General features: G+C 42.6%; 1 protein-coding gene across 6 annotated transcripts in view; it reads right to left on the bottom strand.

Moving 5' to 3' along the window:
- Positions 1–17,685, bottom strand: part of CFAP92 (cilia and flagella associated protein 92 (putative)) — an 86,370-nt gene extending 68,685 nt beyond the window's left edge. For 2 of the 6 annotated variants that reach the window (XM_039546407.1, XM_039546412.1), the window contains exons 1-6: positions 17,390–17,645; positions 16,266–16,604; positions 13,561–13,760; positions 10,542–10,607; positions 4,857–5,064; positions 3,420–3,551 (exon numbers count right to left, since the gene is read on the bottom strand). In XM_039546407.1, the coding sequence (XP_039402341.1) occupies positions 3,420–3,551; positions 4,857–5,064; positions 10,542–10,607; positions 13,561–13,760; positions 16,266–16,569 (910 nt within the window). In that variant the 5' untranslated portion in view covers positions 16,570–16,604; positions 17,390–17,645. Of the gene's footprint in view, positions 1–3,419; positions 3,552–4,856; positions 5,065–10,541; positions 10,608–13,560; positions 13,761–16,265; positions 16,605–17,385 lie in introns of all 6 variants that reach the window. The other 4 variants (XM_039546411.1, XM_039546413.1, XM_039546410.1 and 1 more) reach the window with 3 other exon arrangements.
- Positions 17,686–23,445: the final 5,760 nt, after the last annotated feature.

The following is a 23,445-nucleotide window of genomic DNA, read 5'->3' as shown; positions in this document are numbered from 1 at the left end:
AGCTGGCTGTATTTTAAAGAATCCTTATTGAGGTTGCAGGAACAAACCATCCCGATGTGTAGGAAGAAAAGTAAATATGGCAGGCGACCAGCTTGGCTTAACAGTGAAATCCTTGCTCGTCTTAAACACAAAAAAACAGCTTACAAGAAGTGAAAGATTGGACAAATAACCAGGGAGGAGTATAAAAGTATTGCTCAGGCATGCAGGAGTGAAATTAGGAAGGCCAAATCACACTTGGAGTTGCAGCTAGCCGGAGATATTAGGAGTAACAAGAAGGGTTTCTTCAGGTATGTTAGCAACAAGAAGAAAGTCAAGGAAAGTGTGGGTCTCTTGCTGAATGAGGGAGGGAACCTAGTGACAGAGGATGTGGAGAAAGCTAGTGTACTCAATGCTTTTTTGCCTCTGTCTTCACAGACAAGGTCAGCTCCCAGACAGCTGCACTCTGCAGCACGGTATGGGGAGGAGGTGACCAGCTCTCTGTGTAGAAAGAAGTAGTTCAGGACTATTTAGAAAAGCTGGACGAGCACAAGTCCATGGGGCCAGATGCACTGCATCCGAGGGTGCTAAAGGAGTTGGCCGATGAGATTGCAGAGCCATTGGCCATTATCTTTGAATAATCATGGTGATCGGGGGAGGTCCCGGATGACTGGAAAAAAGCTAATGTAGTGCCCATCTTTAAAAAAGGGAAGAAGGAAGATCCAGGGAACTACAGGCCAGTCAGTCTCACCTCAGTCCCTGGAAAAATCATAGAACAGGTCCTCAAGGAATCAATTCTGAACCATTAAAGGAGGGGAAAGTGATCAGGAACAGTCAGCATGGATTCACCAAAGGCAAGTCATGCCTGACTAACCTAATTGCCTTCTATGATGAGATAACCAGCTCTGTGGATGAGGGGAAAGCAGTGGATGTGCTATTTCTGGACTTTAGCAAAGCTTTTGATACAGTCTCCCACAGTATTCTTGCCAGCAAGTTAAAGAAGTATGGGCTGGATGAATGGACGGTAAGGTGGATAGAAAACTGGCTAGATGGTTGGGCTCAACGGGTAGTGATCAATGGTTCCATGTCTAGTTGACAGCCGGTATCAAGTGGAGTGCCCCAAGGGTCGGTGCTGGGGCCGGTTTTGTTCAATATCTTCATTAACGATCTGGAGGATGGTGTGGACTGTACCCTTAGCAAGTTTGCAGATGACACTAAACTGGGAGGAGTGGTTGATACGCTGGAGGGTAGGGATAGGATACAGAGGTACCTAGACAAATTAGAGGATTGGGCCAAAAGAAATATGATGAGGTTCAACAAGGACAAGTGCAGAGTCCTGCACTTAGGACGGAAGAATCCCATGCACTGCTACAGACTAGGGACCAAATGGCTGGGCAGCAGTTCTGCAGAAAAGGACCTAGGGGTTACGGTGGACGAAAAGCTGAATATGAGTCAACAGTGTGCCCTTGTTGCCAAGAAGGCTAATGGCATTTTGGATTGTATAAATAGGGGCATTTCCAGCAGATCGAGGGACGTGATCATTCCCCTCTATTCAGCACTGGTGAGGCCTCATTTGGAGTACTGTGTCCAGTTTTGGGCCCCACACTACAAGAAGGATGTGGATAAACTGGAGAGAGTCCAGCGGAGGGCAACAAAAATGATTAGGGGGCTGGAGCACATGACTTATGAGGAGAGGCTGAGGGAACTGAGATTGTTTAGCCTGCAGAAGAGAAGAATGAGGGGGGGATTTGATAGCTGCTTTCAACTACCCGAAAGGGGGTTCCAAAGAGGATGGATCTAGACTGTTCTCAGTGGTAGAAGATGACAGAACAAGGAGTAATGGTCTCAAGTTGCAGAGGGGGAGGTTTAGGTTGGACATTAGGAAAAACTTTTTCACTAGTAGGGTGGTGAAGAACTGGAATGGGTTACCTAGGGAGGTGGTGGAATCTCCTTCCTTAGAGGATTTTAAGGTCAGGCTTGACAAAGCCCTGGCTGGGATGATTTAGTTGGGTTTGGTCCTGCTTTGAGCAGGGGGTTGGACTAGATGACCTCTTGAGGTCCCTTCCAACCCTGAGATTCTATGATTCTAACATTATACAACAGTTTACGGCTGGAAGTGCAGAACTCTCTATTTAGCTGAAACTGGAAGGAAAAATGCAATTGTCCAAGTGGAAACTGGCCAAGACACTGTAATCTACCTGCTGCAGGCAACAACTAGATAATTTACACACCTACGCAGCAGATAAGAAGCCAGAATTGTCCTTCCAGTCCAAAAACACAGGCTTCTACCACTTGAATTATCTCCCTTGCTGGTCATAGTAATAGGTCCATTAGCCTCTATGTGGATCAGCCACTAGATGGCACTATTGCCAACATACAAGTACATATATACAGAGAGCCAGTACAGTACAGTTGATGCTAACACCCACCGCTGACATTGTAATGTTTTCCACTGCATCTTTACTGATCTTTAGTAGTCAGAGTCTCAGTTTTACACCTCCATTTGAAAAAATGCAAGCCCAGTACCATAGTCTAAGAGAAGCAAACAAATTTCTAATACTACAATGTTTCATTAATAAAAACAGGAAAGTACTTCCCTAAGAAACATTTAAGGTCAGAACAGGGTTATGGAGGTTCATAGGTGGTTCCTCTCTAAACAGTACTATTTGTTACACACACACACAAAACTATGTTAAAAGAACATGAAAAAGTATATAGTCAAGCACAGGCAGTTCTGGCATTTCCTAATTTTCCAGTGCTTGACTCTGCAACCTTAACAACATTCTGTTAACAGTTTTGTGTGTGTAATTTCCTACGTTTATAGAAAAGCAAACTAAAAAGACAGATCCCCTCGTGGCATCCTACTGAGCCCTACATAGTCATCCGCAGGGTTGGAACCTTTAGGTTCACATAACAGTTCTTTGTCACTTCAGCTAATAGAGTAACTGGTAGCAAAAGTAGCCATGAGAGGGGGATCAGAAACACTTTGCCAGTGGGCTTTACAGATATTTGCTGACAGTAGATGAATGGTGAAACTCAGGAATCTTGTGTTCCACTCTAGGTTCTGGAGGGGAAAGTGCTCTAGTGGGTATACATCCCTTCTGACCCTTTTCCCCTTGCCTGATCCCTTCTACCTGCATCCTGTCCAGCTTCTGTGTCAGTCATGCCACTCCTTCACCCAGTTACTCCTCTCAGTCCCCACACTCAAGCCTTCAACTACTCATGTCAGCCTTAGTATCCTTGCCTAGTCAGTTTCAGCCTTTCCCCTCAGGCTCTGCATTCATGTTTCAGTCTCCTTGCCTATTCAGTTGCAGCCTCTCTCTCAGGACTCTGCATATGAATCCCAGTTTTTCCAGCCCCTGGCTTCCAGTTCCCACCCCCGTTTCCCTCTCTGGGCTCCTTATCCCAGGGCCCCCACCCAGCCTGTGTTCATACTACTTTACCGGCTGCAAAACCTATTGCAGGTTTCTCTGGTGCACTGGGAACCTTCACACCTTTCATTTTAACACAGCTGAGTTCTGGCTGATTGTCCTCGAAGAGTTTTCTTTGCAATAACACCGTATATTTTACTCCACCTGGAGTGGGAAAAGGTAACAAGAAATTTCCATTCAGACTTCTTCATTTTGCCTTATTTTTGTTGTATTTTATCTACTGTTCAGGCTTCCCTTTTGGGTCACAGCAGGGTAAGTGTCTCCTCCACATCATGCTCTCCCCTCCCCGTGATCCAAGGGATCCCACTTTATGAGTGCACAGCTCTGTGGGTTTGGAGATAAAGGTCAAGCAGGGCCAGAAGGTTCCTTCCAAAACCTGCAGAGGTAGCTAGCATAAGTGGTTTTCACTCTTGGTGCTGTATAACAAACTGAGGGGGCTGCTGAGGTTCATAGGCTCAGATTAGTCCTGCCGGAGAGGCAAGAAGCCATGGGAACAGATGAGAGAAATTGACCTCTAGGCATAGATTCTTTATGGAATTGGGAGATGGAACCTCTGGCCTCTCACCCTTTTTGCCCTCACCTTGCTGCATAAGAGACTGGCTACAAACTCTCATGCCCTCCAGAAGAATCGGCAGGAAACACTGTGAGTGAAACACATGAGTTTCCACTCCCAACAATTGCTATTTCCTGGTAGATGAGAATTACATGCTCGGATTGCTTTGACAGATAGGAATCTAAAGCTTCATTAAAAACTCTTACTAACAGATCCTTTATTCCGACAGAACTCTCAGTATTTGTTCAAATATTTTATTTGGTAGTGACAGCTCACTTAAAAAAAAAATCCACAGAGCAGTCTACTTGCCAGCAATTGAAATGTATACATAAAAATATCTGGGGAGATGAGGACATCATTTTTGATTCCACTGAAATACATGGAACTGGAAGAACTTTCCTGAGCAAATACAGCTATTTTATTATTAGAATAAAAATGAGAAAAGGAAATGAGTGCAACTTTGAAACAGATGTACTCCCTCCCTGTACAAAAGGGGCCCAATCACTAATTTAAAAAAAAAAAAAAAAAGAAAGAAAGAAAGAAAAACTCAGATTATAAATCTGAAACTGCAGTTCTGCATAGGCAAGATTTCAGAGATCTGCCTCTAAATTTGCTGGGGACAAACCTCAAGATTTCTTAAAATATGAACAAATAGTAATAATTCTTATGGGGTTCACATATGAATCTGAAATAACCATCTAATAAATTATTAAACAGTGGGCACACGCAAGTTGGTTATGAAAAACAGAAGGGATCCGTTAGCAATATGATGAATTACTGTAATCCTGTATTAAAACTAAAAATAATATCCTTTTGTTTTCTTGTTTGTGCTAAACCTCCTTTCTCGCAATACATTTTATAAGGACTGTGGCTATTTACATTAATACTTAACTTACCAATAGCATCTGAATCGTCTACCTGTGAAAAAGGAACCCTGGGTTTACTAAACCTAGCTTTTGCAGAAACTTTGTCCTTGGTATCCCATATCGTCAGAGTTACTTTGTGATCTCTCAGTTTTATCAGAAACTCATTAGTAACATGAATATTAATACTGTGGTTCCAGGACACCCATATTTGGTCATTTTCAAACCATGGTTTCACAACCTAGGAAGAACACAGAGTTGAAAAACATTCATGAATGTGAGAAGTACTGAAGAAAGATTCACACAATGAACATTCTGTTGCCATATAGCTGCAGCTATTGAGGGGAAATTTTTAATTGAATTTTTAAAGAGCCTTAGTATTACAAAACACCAGACATGTGCACAGGGAGCAGTAAAACATTAATGCAAGGGGGCATGGATTATACAGCCACTAGAGAGAGAGAGAGAATGGAGTTAAGCATGATATAGCACCCCATATAATTTTTCCCGCTCAGAGAGCAATTGGCCATCAGCTGGGAGAGAGGTAACAAAATACATTAATAAAGGTATGTGCTAAAAACTAATGAAATTGTTCTTAAAGTGTAAATTAAAATTAGATCATGCTGGGGGTTATCAGAACCTTTTAAAGAGATTTTAGGTAATTATGAGTCTATGTGTCAGCTGTCACAGCAGCACATTTTGCTGAACTAAGTCAAAATGGCTATGTCAAACCAAATATAGATTTTGCAAAGATGTGGGATCAGAACAGAAGTTAAACTGACAATAAGAGGAAGAACATATATTGAAGACGGAACGAAATACTACAAGTTTGTATGTATACATTTTTAAATGTTGACTTAGCATACATGAAATGAAAGCACAAGTGCTAAAATCCACTCTATATTGTACAATATACTATGTCATGTGTCTTTGGTTTCCAGGGATGTAACTCTGACATCTTTTATCAACATGAAATTGACTTTAAAACTTTGTGTTGTTTGGCCAGGAGGTGAAAAGAAAACCTGAATCTTAATGAAATTGGCAAGAAATCAGACAGCCAATCAGAAGGGCTGGGAATACAGAGGAAAAGATAACCAGAAGCAAGATACAAGTTGGCCTTTTTGCATCCACTATATGAATAAGATATCACATAATCCAAGTGAAAATGTAAAGCCTGTAACCCTTACTCATGGGAAAAGTTAATAAGCCTACCCACGTGAGTAAGGTGAGTAAGCAGGATTTGGTCCCAAATCCATTTCCAAAAAAAGCCTCAAAACCTTTCAGATGCATATTTGAAAGCAGACATTTGATTTTATATTTGACATTTAAGTGGGAGCTAGTTTGTCAAGACAGCTTGAACCCATGAAATCACTGGGGCTACTTTGGTAAATAAGGGATGCAGGATCTTGGAACAACAAATTTCATTTCTGTGCATTAGCCATGGCCTCTAGGACATCATTCCTGAGCACTCTCTTTCCTCCAGCACCCCCAATCCTTCCTTTATTTATAGAGGATCTTAAATGGCCTAACAAAATATCAGATATGTATTTCTAGCTGTCATATCATCACCTACTGTATAAAGAGAATGACATAACATAAGCTTCACTACTTTTTCACTGGCTGATTTTTTGCTGCACAGCTCCCTCCATCTCACTGATTTTCCCCATCCCATTTCAAAACACTGCTTGAAACACACTTCCTGTAGGTTTCCTACACAAACAAGGATTTGGCCTTCCTTATTTTTCTGATTGCTGTTTGCAGTGTTGATCCCAGGATACAAGAAAGACAAAGTGGGCAAGTAGTATCTTTCATTGGACCAACCACTGTTGGTGGGAACAAGTTTTTGAGTTCACAGGGCTCTTCTTCAGGAAACCCCTTTTCTGGCCTTCAAACAACTCCCCAGCCTCGCCAAGCTCATCAATCAGAAGCTAGCTCCCCACAGACCAAGGTAAACCAATTCAATGAGGCACCAGACCTTTCCAAAACAACAGATGCAAAACCTGCAGACATATCTCCACTGCTCAGATGATCAATATCCTCTACAACACACCTGTCAAGATCTATGGGTCCAACACATGCCTATCGCAACTTAGGGCTTGGCTACACTTACGGTTTGCAGCGCTGGTCATCCAGCTGTGTAGGAGCAGCGCTGGTGTGTGGCCACACTCACAGCTACCAGCGCTGGTGTGTGGCCACATTTGCAGCATTTCCAGCGCTGTTGGGAGTGATGCATTATGGGCAGCTATCCCAGCATTCAAGTGGCCACAACGTGCTTTTCAAAAGAGGGGGGTGGAGTGGGGTCTAGTGTGACAGGGAGCGGGGGGAAAGAGAGAGGGAATTTTTGGAGCCAACACTGTGTGTTTAGCTTCCTGACTTGAAAAATCAGAACATTTTTCTGACCCCTTAGTCTTAACTCTTAATTGCAAACAGCCTGCACGACTCCCCGCTGTTTCCCTGCCTGCCTCTCATTTGATTGTTTACAGCCAGGTACAGATGATCACAGCAAACAGGAGCTATGTTTGTTTTTTAGATAGCAGCAGCGGCAACGGAGGAGCTCCACAGAGCTGTTCACAACAGGGAGGAGGATCTCATTTGATTGTTCACAGATTGATCACAGCAAACAGGAGCTGATAAGCAGCTCCGTAGAACGGAGAGCTCCGGAGGTTCACAACAAAACAAAGACAGGCTGCATAACAAAACAAAGGGAGTAATTTTAGTTAAAAGCATTCTGGGATATCTCCTTATTCCCCGGAGGCCAATAAAAGCGCTGGTGTGTGTCCACACTTGATGAGCAGCGCTGGATCACCAGCGCTGCAATCGCTACACCCCAACCTGGCCAGGTGTACAGCCAGCACTGCAGCCAGGGAGTTGCAGCGCTGGTTGTGCCCTGCAGGTGTGGACGGGGTGTAATTGCAGCGCTGGAAAGCCTCTACCAGCACTGCAACTTGCAAGTGTAGCCAAGCCCATAGAGTGTACCTCACCTAGTGCATCAAATGCCCCAACAACAGCTATGTGGGTGAAACCAGACAATCACTGTTCTCAAATGAACTCACACAGAACAATGATAAAGAGACAAAAACACCTTATCACCTGAGGATGACCACATTTCACAAAGTGATCACTCCATATCTGGCCTCTCAGTCCTTCTCCTCAAAGGCAACCTGCACAACACCTTCAAAATAGGAGCCTGGGAACTTAAATTCATAATTGTGCAGGAGGCTAAAAACCATGGACTTAACAGAGACACTGGTTTGATGGCTCATTAAAACAATTTGTAACACACACTGCAGCCTACTAACCCTCCTTTATCCTAGAACTGCAGAGGTGTTAAGTGCCCACTTCATTTTAAGTGGTCTCCTACAGCAGGTGTGAACCTCTTAATCTTAATAATCTGTTCCATTTTGTATTTAGCTGTGACACTGCTTCTCCAGACCTGAGGAATTGCTCTGTGAAGCTGGAAAGCTTGTTCCCTCTACCAACAGAAGTTGAAAGATATTACCACATCCACTTTGTCTCTTACTTTTCTCAGGGCAGGCTATACTTACAGATGTAGAGTGATGTGAGTTAAATCCGCCTTTGGAGAGCGCAGTAGGGAAAGCGCTGCAGTCTGTACACACTGACAGCTGCTTGCATACTGGCGTGGCCACATTTGCGGCACTTGCAGCGGCACTGGGAATGTGCATTATGGTCAGCTATCCCAGCATGCAAGTGACTGCAACGTGACAGGGAGTGTGTTGTGTGTATGTGTGGGGAGAGAGTGGGTTTTTTGGGGGGCTGAGAGCATGTCAGCATGCTGTCTTGTAAGTTCAGACAGCAGCAGATCTCTCCCTCCACCCCCCCCCCCCACCTCTCTCTCTCACACACAGCATTCCACAGTAATGGTTTCTTTGTCTTTGGGCAGATAAGCAGACAGCTGTCAGAAACAGAGCTTTCAAAGGCCATATCTGCATTCCTGCAGTGATTCAACACAATGACAAGAGTGACCACTTGACTTAAGGGAATTATGGAACGTTTCCTGAGGCCGATCACAGCACAGTAATGCAACACCCTGTTCACACTGGCGCCGCAGCGCTCCAGCAGGGGCGCATCAAACTTTATTCCAGTCGCCGAGGTGGAGTACCAGGAGTGCTCTAGCTGCGGAGTCAGAGCGCTCTATATGCCTTGCCAGTGTGGACGGGGAGTGAGCTAGTGTGCACGGGGCTCCTTTATTGCGCACTAATTCGCAAGTGTAGCCAAGCCCTCGGTCACTCACACCTCACATTCTCTAGTATCCTCATTTCTACTGTGACTGCATAGGAAACATATGTATAAAGGATGCTTTAAAACTATAATAGGCTAAATATGGACTGAGCCCTACACAAATTGTTACCCAAACATTTCCACTCTAAAAGGTGCATTTTCTCTTTTGAATAACTTTCCCAATGCATTACACTTTTTGGTCAAAATTTAGCATACCCGTTTTTAATCAAGGAGCAAATTCTTTTTCTCCCATGAAAATTTCACTACAAATAATTCAGCTGTTCTCCAAAATAAATTCAGTTTTTCCTCCTAAAGAAGTTTTGCCCTTTTTATTTCATTAAAGAGATCGAGTTCCTCACCAAAAAGTGTAAAACTTGAAAAATGCCAGGTTCATAATGGCTGTGCCTTTGCATGATTTAGTGAAAATCATATAAGATTTTGTAATTTTTCAATGTTTAAAAATGTTTGTACATACAGAATGATTTCTGTTAAGAGATAAAACTTACAAATCATTGGCAGCAAACAGATGGACATTTAGAAATAGTGTGGGATTTTTAATTGAAAAAATAATCTCATAAGGAAAAACAAAATAGGTGAGGTAATATCTTTTATTGGTCCAGTAAAAGACATTACCACACCTACCTTGTCTCCTTTATATCCTGGAACCATCACGGATACAACACTCATGGTATGTTTGCAGTGTTACTGTAGCCATGCTGGTCTAAGGATACGAGAGACAAAGCAGGTGAGGTAACATCTTTTATTGGACCAACTTCTGTTGGTGAAAGAGAGAAGATTTCGAGCTTCAAAAAGCTCTTCCTCGGGTCCTAATATCACTTGTTTCAGGTCCTCTGAAAAGCTGGAAAGCATCAGGGCCGCACAGAGGATTCAGGGGGCCTGGGGTCTTCGGCGGCGGGTCCCGGGGCAGAAGGACACCCCACCGCGGGTCTTCGGGGCACTTCGGCAGCGGGTCCCGGAGCGGAAAGACCCCCCGCTGCCGAATTGCCACCGAAGCCCCAGAGCAGAAGAAGCTCCGGGGGCCCAGGCCCCACGAGAGTTTTCCGGGCCCCCCAGAGCAAGTGAAGGACCCCGCTCCAGGGGCCCTGAAATAGTCTCGTAGGGGCCCCTGCGGGACCCAGGGCCTTGGGCAAATTGCCCCACTTGCCCCCCCCCCCCGGGCAGCCCTGGAAAGTGTATCCTTCTACTAACAGAGGTTGGTCCAACAAAAGGTATTAATGCACCTCCTTTCTCTCTCTTAATCTCAGATTATGACAGACACACTATTTCAATCAGTGGGTAGGCTGAATGGTGAGGGAGGCTGAGATTATGAACACTCCTGCCTCGTTTAGTGCATGGTTTATATGGAACGCAATGAGTGAGGCATCAGGTCACACTTTAAACACTAATACATTTAAAAAAGCATCCAGGGTCTATAATTCTCCATCTCTAAAACTCTCCTACAGTTTTATATCCACTCACTGAGGAAATTATTGTTGTCGACCGTTTCTGCCTGTAGCGCTCTGCTTGAACCTGTGCAGTCGATGGCTGACAGAAATAGAAAAAGGGAGAGGATGGCAAAAACAGGAAGGAAAAGAAATGGAAAAGTGAAATGACAAAGTGAAAATATCTTAACTGCACTCTCTCAAGCCAATATACCTTTCTATTATTCATATTATATATATATACTGAGCATTTTGACATGCATCCGACGAAGTGGGTATTCACCCACAAAAGCTCATGCTCCAAAACGTCTGTTAGTCTATAAGGTGCCACAGGATTCTTTGCTACTTTTACAGATCCAGACTAACACGGCTACCCCTCTGATACTTAACTGCATATGTAATTTATCTATTTGTATCATATATTGCCAGACATACCATCAACAACAATAATTTAGAAAAAATCAGCAACCACAAATTCACTCAGCTGCACTCTTTAAGAAATGCAGAAGTTTATATACCACATTTTGACAGTACATACTTGAGAATCCATGCAATGTACGGACAGACTGCTCCAGTTGTGTCTATGGGTACCAAAGGTAATATGAAAAGACCAGCTTATCAAAAGGAGGAGGAGATCATCAACATTAATACCCTAAAGTTTCAGGCCCTGTTCAGTGTTGATCACTGATACGTGGGCAGGGTAGGATTCATTGTCAAATGGTTTCTGGGCAACAAACAGACTTTCATCCACATTATTCAACTATGCCCTTCACCTGGAAGCAATTTCAATTTAATTTTCCAAGATGGCCCTTATTAAGTCGTGCTCCTGAAGCAAAAGGAAGCTCAGTGAGCCGTGCCAAAGACTGAAGGTGCTCAGTGTTCTTGCCCCACGTCTTTCTGCACTTCCTGAAGCATAGTTGTAATTTTCACTACAGAATTACTGGAGTAATACAGCAACAGCTGTGTACTAGTGAGTTAGCTAACACTGGACTGTCAATACTCAAAAAGTATCACTCCAGGAACAAGTGTTCTGAAGGAGTTGGTGAAAATGTCACAACTGGAAACAGTGCACATTGGTATTCGGGGATAATCTGAAAAGCACCTTTTTGGGTAGGATGAGTACATCAGTCCCTCAATGGACAGTGAATCTAATGAGCATTGGCTGTCTAAGAAAGACTTAGACCAGACAGATTTGACCTCCGCTCACTATAGTCATTGGCATATGGTGAGTTGGATAAGTCCTTTATCAGTGATGTGGTCTCTCTCATATCCTTCAGGCCAAAATGACTCTTAGATTTTAAAACTGTTTCTAGGATTGATTTCTTTTTAAATAACTCTCTGTTCAGTCCCTTTAAACCAAGATAAAGGTAGTTAAAGAATACACATCTAACTCTGCTTAATAGTAGTCTTTCACTATTAATTTATAAAAGTCATCTAGAGAGATGTTCTATTTTCATTATTAATCTTGGGTAAAATTTTCAAAAGCACCCAAGTAATTTACGGCCCAGATCCTTAAAGGTAGTTAGGCCCTAAATACCTTTGAGGACTGGGGCCTCAGGAGCCTAAGTAACTTAAGCACTTTTGAAAGTTTTGCCCCTTGACAAAAAGAGAGGAACTAAATTCACTCTTCCGTCTTACAGCACCACTTTTGTGCTATAGCTTTAAGAGAATTCTTACAGTACTAAGTTTTTTGGCCTTCTGAAAAAAACCCCAATAATAATCACAGGGCAAAACCAAGTTTATGCCCTAGAAAAAACAGAAACATTTCAGCAGTTAACAACAAAAAACCCCAAAAGGTGTCTGTTTCTAACTGAAAATATAAAAGCGCAGAAAAAAAATCGGACCAAGTTCTTTCTCTCTCTTTTTTAGTTTAGATAACAACCCACTTTACAAATAAGGGGGACGATAAACAGGAGGCTGAAGTCCCTTTATGCTACAATACATGTCCTAGTCTCATTATCATAACAAGCACGTTTTCCTCTCAGTTCAATTATTTAAAAAAATGAACTTTTTTTGAACACAAAGCTCTGAAGTTTAGATTCTCAGCCAACTATGGCTACATTCTCTATTTTACTTTGAAAAAAATCTGCAAATTAAACCATCCATGTTGAGAGATTAGAAGGAGGAATAAATGATTAATTACACTTTCAAAGGTTATATTCAAAATATTTTATTTATTTCTCCCATATTCCTCAACTCTCACAAAAGTTACTGGGAGTTGAGGATGCTCAACAACCTGCATAATTGAGCCAATAGTTTGTGAAATGCTTTTGATCAAAAACGTGTTACAAATGCATCCTCATTAAAATATGTCCCAAATTAATTCTATGTGTACTGTAAATTGTGCATCTCTCTATACTCAATATAACATGTTTCTACATTAGTATAGACTGAACCTATAAAAACATACAATATTAGGACATTTTTTAGGATGCTCCTAGGAATATAATTTAGCTTCTCCAAAACTGAATCTACTATTTTGTAAGAAAAATCACTTAAAATATTTCAAGTTGATTAGAAGATGATTTACTTTTCAGTTTGAAAAAAATATATGCAGTTTTTTTTATAAAGGAATAAACTTTCAATATGTTGTAAAGAATGTAAAGCACACATCTCAAACCTTGTCTACACACAGATTTTGTAGTGACATAACTACTTCAGTTACAGGTGTGATCTCTTTACTGAAATAGTTATTCCAGTACAACCCCTAGTGCAGAACCATTTATACCACTACAAAGATGCCTTAAATCAGTGTAGCTTATTCACCTGTCTTGTTTGGGAATAAGCTATACTGGTATAAGCACTTTTATTTCGATACAATTAAGTCCATAGTGGTCGAGTTAAATAACTTGTGTGTGTAGACAAGGCCCAAGTAGTGCTAATGAAAGTATGAGCATGACTCACCTACATCACATTTGGAAGCATTCTCCATTGCTCCACTACATCCAGGACAGCCACTCTTGCATAAATATTTCAGAAATATCTCTTATGCCAAATAGAGGTCATAGTAAATAAAAACTAGTTATTCCCAAAATTATAAACATCATACTATTTACCTTGGATTCACATTCCACAAACAGCTTGGCCACCACACCAAACAAAGCCAAATCAAGTTTCCTAGGCTCAACATCGTCTGGTAGAAGGAAGTACTCAATGTGGTAGTAACGCCGCATTTTTGGAATAGCTGCTGCATCTTTCCCAATGTTAGACTTTTTTCTCTGCCTGTCAGTTAAATTGGATATCCTATGCTTTGGACCTAGGAAAAATATTTATATGGATTTAGAAAGTTTCAGATGTTGTCAAGGTCAGCACAGCAACAGATCCTACAGCCCTGCAACTCCCCACCACCTATTACCCTATACTACACAGACAGCTTGCATGAAAGAAGCAGGACTCTGAAGTACACTCCTGCCACATCCAGATACCCCTATTCCACATCAGAACCACACCAGTTCTGTTGCAAAGTTGCCCATAGGCCAAGGGGCTAGATTTGCCTCTAATAATACTACTCCCAGATTAGTAATTGATTATATTTTTATAATATAGCTAATATAGGAAAAAAAGGGGAAAAAAACCTTGTCAGTTAAAACTTCAGGTTTATTTAAATAAAGAAAAGAAAACAGATAAAAAGATGTGCTTGTCAAATAGGTAGTTACTGGTGAAAGAGCTTTACTAGATTTAAGCCTAGTCCTGCTCAATCCATGGGACAAACATCCCAAATTTCCAATGAACACAATATCACAAATAATAGTAAAACCCAAGATACAATGAACAAATGTTTGCTAGTAGCCTTCCACGGGACATTGCTGAGCTATGTTCTGATTAGGGCTTCCAATTAATCATTGTTAACTCAAGCGATTAACTCAAAACAAATTAACCGTTAAAAAGATTAATCATGATTAATCACAGTTTTAATCACACTGTTCAACAAGAACAGGATACCAACTGAAATTATAAATATTTTTGGATGTTTTTCTACATTTTCAAATATATTGATTTCAATTACAACACAGAATACAAAATGTACAGTGCTCACTTTATGTTATTTTTTATTATAAATATTTGCACTGTAAAAAAGATAAAAGAAATAGTATTTTTCAGTTCACCTCATATAAGTTAACTGTAGTGCAATCTCTTTATAGTGAAAGTGCAACTTACAAAAGGATTTTTTTGTTACATAACTGCACTCAAAACCAAAACAATGTAAAACTTTAGAGCCTGCAAGTCCACTCAGTCCTACTTCTTGTTCAACCAATCATTAAAACAACAAGTTTGTTCACATTTATGGAAGATAATGCTGCCCACTTCTTATTCACAATGTCACCTGAAAGTTAGAACAGGCATTCGAATGGCACTTTTGTAGATAGCATTGCAAGGTATTTACGTGCCAGAAACGCTAAACATTCACAAGCCCCTTCACACTTTTGCCACCATTCCAGAAAATGTGCTTCCATGCAGATGATGGGTTCTGCTCAACAACAATTCAAAACAGTGCAGAATGTAGAAAACATCAAAAATATTTAAACAAATGGTATTGTATTATTGTTTAACAGTGCGATTAAAACTGTGATTAATCTCTTATTTTTTTTAATCATTTGATAGCCCCAGTTCTTCTGTCTCATTTTTTTTCAATATTCCTTAAACATGATGTTGTTTCTGATCCTTTGAACTTTTTCTATAGATCTGCCCTCATAATTTAAAATACAGGCTTCTCTCTCTCCTCCCATCCCAAATATTGTTTTAAGATTACTGGATCAGGTCTTCAGCTGGTGTAAAACAACATAGCTCCATTGACCTCAACAAAGCTGCACTGATTCATATCAGCTGAGGAATATATGGTTTATAGAATCATATATCAACCAATATTAGCTGTCCAGATTCACTTTAGCATTTCTATGCAGTCATCTGGAGTTTCTCTAGAATAGAAAAATGTATAATGCAAATCCAGCCCTTTAATCCTTGGTTTATAACTAACGGATGTTTGAGAGGGAAAATGCTTCCCACCCCCAAAATCTGGGCTAATCCTGCAGCCTCTCTTTGTACAGAACTGCCCAATGCTGTCAATAAGAGTTCCACATGCGGCTTCGGCATCAGGCCCATAATCTAAGTTGCACTAAGTTGCAGTAACATCAAATTTATCACTTCGGTTTTTTGCTTAGTTTCAGTTTTCATTACAAACTACAAACTCAGGCCAGGTTTGCCAACAGGTTCAATGACGTTCATAACCTCTTGAGTAAAGCCCAGCACCAATTCTTAGTTCTACTTTAAAATCGTACAAAATTAATGGTTACACATGACCTGTAACTAGGAGACCACGCTTAGAGCTAAAGGAAAGGAGTTTAACCCCCATAGCCATTCACCTCTTGGCCGCGCCAGTCAGATTATAAACACAGTAATCAATTACAATGACTGTTTTTGCAAAGACTGACTAAGACCATCAACTTGAATAACATTGGCTACTGAAGAGCTATCAAATTGTAAAGGTTTTCAGTCACTATGACCTAAGCCTGAAACTGAATCTAATGGTACAACGCAAGGCAGGATCCCTCCCCATCACCATTCCCTTGAGCATCTTCTATATAACACTATAAAATTAGCAAAGACCGCATGATAGTATTACAAGGGCGAGGAGACCCACCCACAACTACAGCTAGAAGGGATGGGCCAACATCCTTTCTGCAGTTTGCTCCCCAATCCCATTTCGGTCTGGAGATGAGCCACAGGGGTTAAAGGAACAGGAGGAGCCATGTCCGGTACCTACCTGCAGCCATTGGCACAGCTAGTGAAATTGAGAATGTACACATTACTGTGTGTGAGGTGTCAAGTTGCTCCAGGTTCTTCTCAAAGAACAGGGGCCTGCCGTCTTCGTCCTCGGGGGTGGGGTGGCCACCGTCCCCAAGTAAATCTGGGGTTTCAGTTTCAAAGCTGCTTTCAGACCCCAGGGCCTCCAACTCCACTTCCACCAGCGCTTCTTCCTCTTCCTCCACCATCTTTGTCTTTGAATCCTGGGCAAAAGGTTCTGTCAGCTCCCCAGAGACATCCTCCTTTTGCTTTTGCAATGCCATCCTACGACCCAGTCACCAGCACCTTGGTTCTCTGGCTGCAGAGTAGAAAAGGACAAGTCCTTATTCCGTTGCCGCTGTATACCAGGAGTGAGCAGTCACCTCTGCCAGTGCCCATGCAGTGGTGGGAAAGAGGAGTTTAGGGGAGGCAGAAAAACCTGTTACTTCTCTCTCGGGAATGCTTTTAAACCCCCACATATAATATCCAGGGATTAATTTCTGGAGGCAGGGAGAAGCCACACAAAGGTCTCCAAGCAGCAGCCCTAGGCAAACAGCAAGTCAACATACTTGGCAAATAATAAAGCAAAGCACAGAAATAACACAAAGGGAAAATGTGTTCAGCTGAGTTGGTAGCTAGCAAGCTGCTGAATTTTTAAAAGGAAGAGAGATTTTTTTTTTCATGGGAGAGGATGAGTAGGGGCAGGGCAAGAGAGATGAAAATAACTTCCCCACCCACATATAAATCACCAAGGCCCTGATCCTGCAATCACGTAGGCACGTGCTCGGAGCCTAGCACAGTAACCCTCGGCATTGCCATACCAGTACAGCGGGAAAGCCACCACCCTCCCGCGGTACCAGCGAGAATGTGCCTTTATCAAACAGCGAGTCCATTAGGAAGCAGCTGCGATTCCTGCCCCAAGGCAGCTGCTCGTGTTCCAGCGGTCGGTAGCTGGGGAGGGGCGTGCGGTGCTCTCCGGGAGAGCGGCAGGCAGCAGCAGCGGACACACTGGGGTTATCAGGAGAACCTGGGTCTCAGTGGACCCGGCGCTGCACATACATAGCTACCCCTCCCCCAGCAAACACAGCCTCTCTTCTAACCTGCCTTTGTAAACTTTGCATCCAGACCGAGGGAGGCTCCGCGTGTCAGAGCCGCCCCCTGCCCGCGCAGCACCCAAAGGAGGGAGCGCTCCGGTTCCCCGCGCTCCTTCCCTGCAAAGGGCCAGGGGGGCTCAGCGCTCCCAACTGCGCCCGAGCCAGCGCCGCGCCGCGGGGAACGCACCTTTCCCTGCCCCGGGAACCGGAGCGGCGGGCGCGGCCACCCCTGCCCCGGCTCCCCGCAGCCTGGCGCTGGCAACAGAGGGGTTCCACGCTCTGGAACCCGGCGCTCGCGTGTCCCGTCTCCCTCCGCCTCGCCAAAGAGTCCCCGTTCGCTCGGCGCCCGAGCCAGGCCGTGCCCAGCCCAGCGCGCACGTATCCGCGGCGGGGCGAGGTGGCCGCAGAAGTTGCTGGCGGAGAGCGAGAGCCTGGCTGGGAGCTCGGGGGCAGAGGCGGGTCGGACCGGCTCACCCGAGGGGAACCGCGGGACGTTACTGCGGCGTGGGGAGGTGGCACGGGAGTGCGGGGTGGGGAACCCCACGGGCGTGGGGAGGTGGCACGGGAGTGCGGGGTGGGGAACCCCACGGGCGTGGGGAGGTGGCACGGGGCGGGGAACCTCATGGGCGTGGGGAGGTGGCACGGGGCGGGCAGGGAACCCCACGGGCGTGGGGAGGTGGCACGGGGCGGGGAACCCCACGGGCGTGGGGAGGTGGCACGGGTAGGGCAGGGAACCCCACGGGCGTGGGGAGGTGGCACGGGTAGGGCGGGGAACCCCACGGGCGTGGGGAGGTGGCACGGGTAGGGCGGGGAACCCCACGGACGTGAGGAGGTGGCACGGGGCGGGGAACCCCACGGGTGTGGGGAGGTGGCACGGGGGATGCGAGTCAGGGAACCCCTTGGGCAGGGGAGGTAGCACAGGGGGATGTGAGGCAGGGAACCACACAGGCATCATTGGGGCATGGGGCACACTGCAGGTATCACTAGGATGCAGCATGAGGAATGCCTAGGTAGCACCAGGAATGCCATGGCCATCACCCACTGCAGCAGAGGGCAGGACAAGGCCTCAGCAGGGCACAGCCTCCTGCACTTCAAAGGAGGGACCATGCCTGGTGCTGCCTTTTGTGCCTGTTCAGGGCTTAGCACAGTGTGGGCAGAAATGGAAACAAGAAACAAATAATAGTAATAACAGCAGGGCACAGCAGCGGGGCCTTGTGCAATACAGTATATTACAGGGACAGACTGTAACTAGATGTTACCAGCACCAGGTCTCTTCTAATGCACTAAGCATAGGCCTTTCAATATGCCCTGCTGCCTGCGTCAGTGACAAGGCACAAAACACAGCCCCTGTAATTTGCTTAAATAGTACCAGTAGAAATTGTACATGGGTGTATGAATTACTACTCGGTCTAGCAGGGACTTTATGTCCTCATGCTGGGTCCCCTTTCCAACAGCCAGTTGAGTCTTGGCTGGAGCACTGCTTCAATACTGATTGAGAAGAAGGATTAGTTACTAAAACAACACCCAACTCCTACAAGTCCCATTGGTCTACTCCAGAGTCTCCTGTCCACCTACAGAATTAGCTGAACCCTGCTTAGTTTAATGAGGCATGACAAAAATTACAGCTGGTGGGAGTAAGGCTGCTAGATTGGATTGATTGTGAGCTAGCTGATGAGAAATACATGTACTTCAGTAGTGGTCAGCAGAGCCTGAAAGAAAAACAACTAACACTACTTAAATAAGTCACTGCTCAGAATAGGGAATGAGATGCTGATCCAGGCAAAGGCACTGGAAGTTTAGATGTCTAGTTAATATTCTGTAGAGCTGGGTTTCTCAAACGTTTGTACTAGTGGCCCCTTTCACATAGCAGGCCTGTGAGTGCGAACCCCTCCCCCCCTTTTAAATTAAAAACACTTTTTAATATATTTAACACCATTATAGATGCTGGAGGCAAAGCAGGGTTTGGGGTGGAGGCTGACACTTCACAACCCCCTGAGGGGTCCTGACCCCCAGTTTGAGAACTCCTGTGTAGAGAGAGGAGGTGGGTGAGGTAATATCTTTAATTGGACCAATTGCTGTTGGTGAAAGAGACAAGCTTTTGAGCTACACAGAGCTCTTCTTCAGGTCTAGCATTCTGTAGGCTAATTATTTTTTTAAATGGGTGTATTAATGTATTTAAAATTTAACAACAACTTGTCTTAAGGCCCTGAATAAATATTTTGGGGTATTTTTAACACCACAGAGGGACAATACATGGAGCATTTTATGGTGGTTTTTACTTTGCTTAAGATTTAATTTGTGATTATATTAAATAGTCCTGTTTGAAGATTGCTATTGAATTCTTATAGTAGAATCTGTGTTGTGATTGATGAGTAAGGTTAGCCACCCATTTAAAATAAGTGACTGCTGTTACAATGTGGCGATTTGTATTTCTGCAGTGCCTCTTCATCTGGATATTTCAAAGAATTTCACTAAAAATAATAAATTAAGCTTTGTGGCATAGGCAAGTATAACTCTACATATTTTACAGAATGATAAAGTGAGACCAGAGATGCTGTGGCTGGTTTGACAGGTGATGCTGTGGTCTGAACTCCGATTGTGCCCCTTGTCTGGCTAGCCATGCCTGCAAAACCTAAGTATTCCCAACAGTGTGGAGTTCACATAGGTTTTGCAGGGAAGGAGAGAATGATTTAGCATAGGTGCAACGCCCTTTTTTCTGACAGATTTGGGCCTTTTTAGTGGAGGTATTGCTATTTGCATCCATTCCATAGCAAAATTCAGAACAGTTTTCCCTTTAAGTAGTACCCTTGTAGATGGACTATAGTCAAGTCTGTCCTGTGAGCCAACATGCAAGCCCTCTGGCAGAATAAGTCAGAGCTCCCTGCAGATCTTAATATTTTACATTTTGAGATTGATGCAATGAGTTACTTTTTTGTAGGGCTGTCAATTAATTGCAGTTAACTCACAATTAACTCAAAAAAATTAATTGCAATGTAAAAAATTAATCTCAGTTTTAATCACACTGTTAAACAATAGAATACCAATTGAAATTTATTAAATATTTTGGATGTTTTTCTACATTTTCATAAATACTGTATTCTGTGTTGTAACTGAAATCAAAGTGTATGTTATTTTTTATTATAAATATTTGCACTGTAAAAATGATAAACAAAAATAGTATTTTTCAATTCAGTTCATACAAGTACTGTAGTGCAATCTCTTTGTCATGAAAATACACCTTACAAATGTAGATTTTTTTTTGTTACATAATTGCACTCAAAAACAAAATACTGTAAAACTTCAGAGCCTACAAGTCCACTCAGTCCTGCTTCTTGTTCAACCAATTGCTAAGACAAACAAGTTTGATTACATTTACGGAAGATAATGCTGCCCTCCCCTTATTTACGAGGTCACCAGAAAGTGAGAATAGGCTTTTGCATGGCACTTTTGTAGCCGGCATTGCAAGGTATTTACATGCCAGATATGCTAAACATTCATATGCCCCTTCATGCTTTGGCCACCATTCCAGAGGACATGCTTCCATGCCGATGATGCCCATTAAAAAAATGTGTTAATTAAATTTGTGACTGAACTCCTTGGGGGAGAATTGTATGTCCCCTGCTCTGTTTTACCTGCATTCTGCCATATATTTCATGTTATAGCACTCTCGGATGATGACCCAGTATGTGTTGTTCATTTTAAGAACACTTTCACTACAGATTTCACAAAACACAAAGAAGGTAGCAATGTGAGATTTTTAAAGACTGCTATAGCACTCGACCCAAGGTTTAAGAATCTGAAGTACCTTCCAAAATCTGAGAGGGATGAGGAGTGGAGCATGCTTTCAGAAGTCTTAAAAGAGCAACACTCTGATGCAGAAACTATGGAACCCAAACCACCAAAAAAAAACAAAAAACCCACACACAACAAAAATCAACCTTCTGCTGTGGCATCTAACTCAGATAATGAAAATGAACATGCATCGGTCCGCACTGCTTTGGATTATTATCGAGCAGAACCCGTCATCAGCATGGACGCGTGTCCCCTGGAATGGCTGAAGCATGAAGGGACATATGAATCTTTAGCACATGTGGCACGTGAATATCTTGCAACGCCGGGTACAACAGTGCCATGAGAACACCTGTTCTCACTTTCAGGTGATGTAAACAAGTGGGCATCATTATCTCCTGCAAATGTAAACAAACTTGTTTGTCTAAGCAATTGGCTGAACAAGAAGTAGGACTGAGTGAACTTGCAGGTTCTAAAATTTCACAAAACTGCATTCAAAAATAAAACAATGTATATAATTCTACATTTGCAAGTTCAACTTTCATGATAAAGAGATTGCACTACAGTCCTTGTATTAGATGAATTGAAAAATACTATTTGTTTTTACAGTGCAAATATTTGTAATAAAAATAAATACAAAGTGAGCACTGTACACTTTGTATTCTGTATTGTAATTCAAATCAATATATTTGTAAATGTAGAAAACACCCAAAAATATTTAAATAAATGTTATTCTATTATTAACAGCGTGATTAATTGTGATTCCTTTTTTTAATCGCTTGACAGCCCTACTTTTTAGCCTCTTGGCTACAATCAAGTGTCGTATCAGTTAGATATCTGATATGTTCACAATTATGCCCTGCACTGGTCCTGTGCGAGAAGGGTCAGGTGAGAAGAAGAATCTGTTTTTTTCCCCATTTCTAATTTCTGTGATGGGAGGGGGCTGTTTTTCTTGATTTTATACATTATTTGGGGATTTCCCCCAACCTATATTTGTGTTAATGCTGAAATAAATGGTGAAAGAAAGGTGACAATTGACTTAAAATGAGGAGTGGTAGTGCCCTCCAATATACTCTCCTTGTTGCTCTGTTGATCTGACCCTTCATGGTATACTAGGATCCAGATGTTAAGAATTATGCATGTGCATAATATTTGCTTGCAATTACCAGAGTTATCCATACATCATAGTATTTGTGGGGCCAAAGGGCCAGGTGGATCTTTAATTGAGCATGTATATATGCAGTTATGTGCCCACATAATTCTAGAAATCTGGGCCAGGATGACGGAAGCACTGGCACATACTTCTTATTATTACATTCATTTGTAAAGCATTCGCCACCTCTGCTAGGTATAAGTGCTTGCCCATGTACCAGCTTATGCTTGGAGTTTACTTAGGACTTCTAGATCAAAATTTCATCTTTGATCTCATATTTGCAAATAATCATTCAAAAGGTTTCAGCTTTCAAATTTTCAGCAGCTGAGTTGGAACACACTATGGAAGGATAAAACCATCATCTCTCAAGATTTTTTATATACACCTCTACCCCGATATAACGCTGTCCTCTGGAGCCAAAAAAAAATCTTACTGTGTTATAGGTGAAACCGCGTTAGATCGAACTTGCTTTGATCCACCGGAGTGCGCAGCCCTGCCCACGCCAGAGCGCTGCTTTACTGTGTTATATCCAAATTCATGTTATATCGGGTCGCGTTATATCGGGGAATATATATATATATATATATATATATACACACACACACACACACCAAATATATATGAAATTTTCCCAGTGTAATACCAGTTAGTGTATAAACATTATTATTTATCCTTTGGTGAGCGCTGACAATGTACTCCAGTGATGCACATAACAAGGATGGAGAAACAGGGAATTTACAGTTTATACTAGTTATACACCATATAGGCAAAACAATTTCATATATACAAGCTATTGTATGATGAATGACAAACCTTCAGGCAATTAATTTCAAGAAAGATGTTTTTGTTTCTTAAATATAGAGCAATGCACAGTGGCTGACAGACTGTCATCAAAAATCTCAGCAGAATAAGTGAACTTTGAAAACACATCTTTCTCAAGGACACCTATAAACCCTGGCATGGCATCACACATGTTAACTTTCAGAAATTAACGTGTGTGTGTTAAAAAACAGAAACTGTAAAAATTGGAGAGTGAATCAGGCACTCACATTAATTTTGTTTTAAAATTGTCCCACTCCCTTGTCTGCATATTGTCTACTTAAACTCTAAAGGGAAGAGATCTT

This window comes from Mauremys reevesii, linkage group 7, assembly GCF_016161935.1.
Source record: "Mauremys reevesii isolate NIE-2019 linkage group 7, ASM1616193v1, whole genome shotgun sequence".
NCBI lineage: Eukaryota > Metazoa > Chordata > Testudines > Geoemydidae > Mauremys > Mauremys reevesii.
Note: the sequence above shows the minus strand (reverse complement) of the source record. Positions and strands in the feature narration are given on the sequence as shown.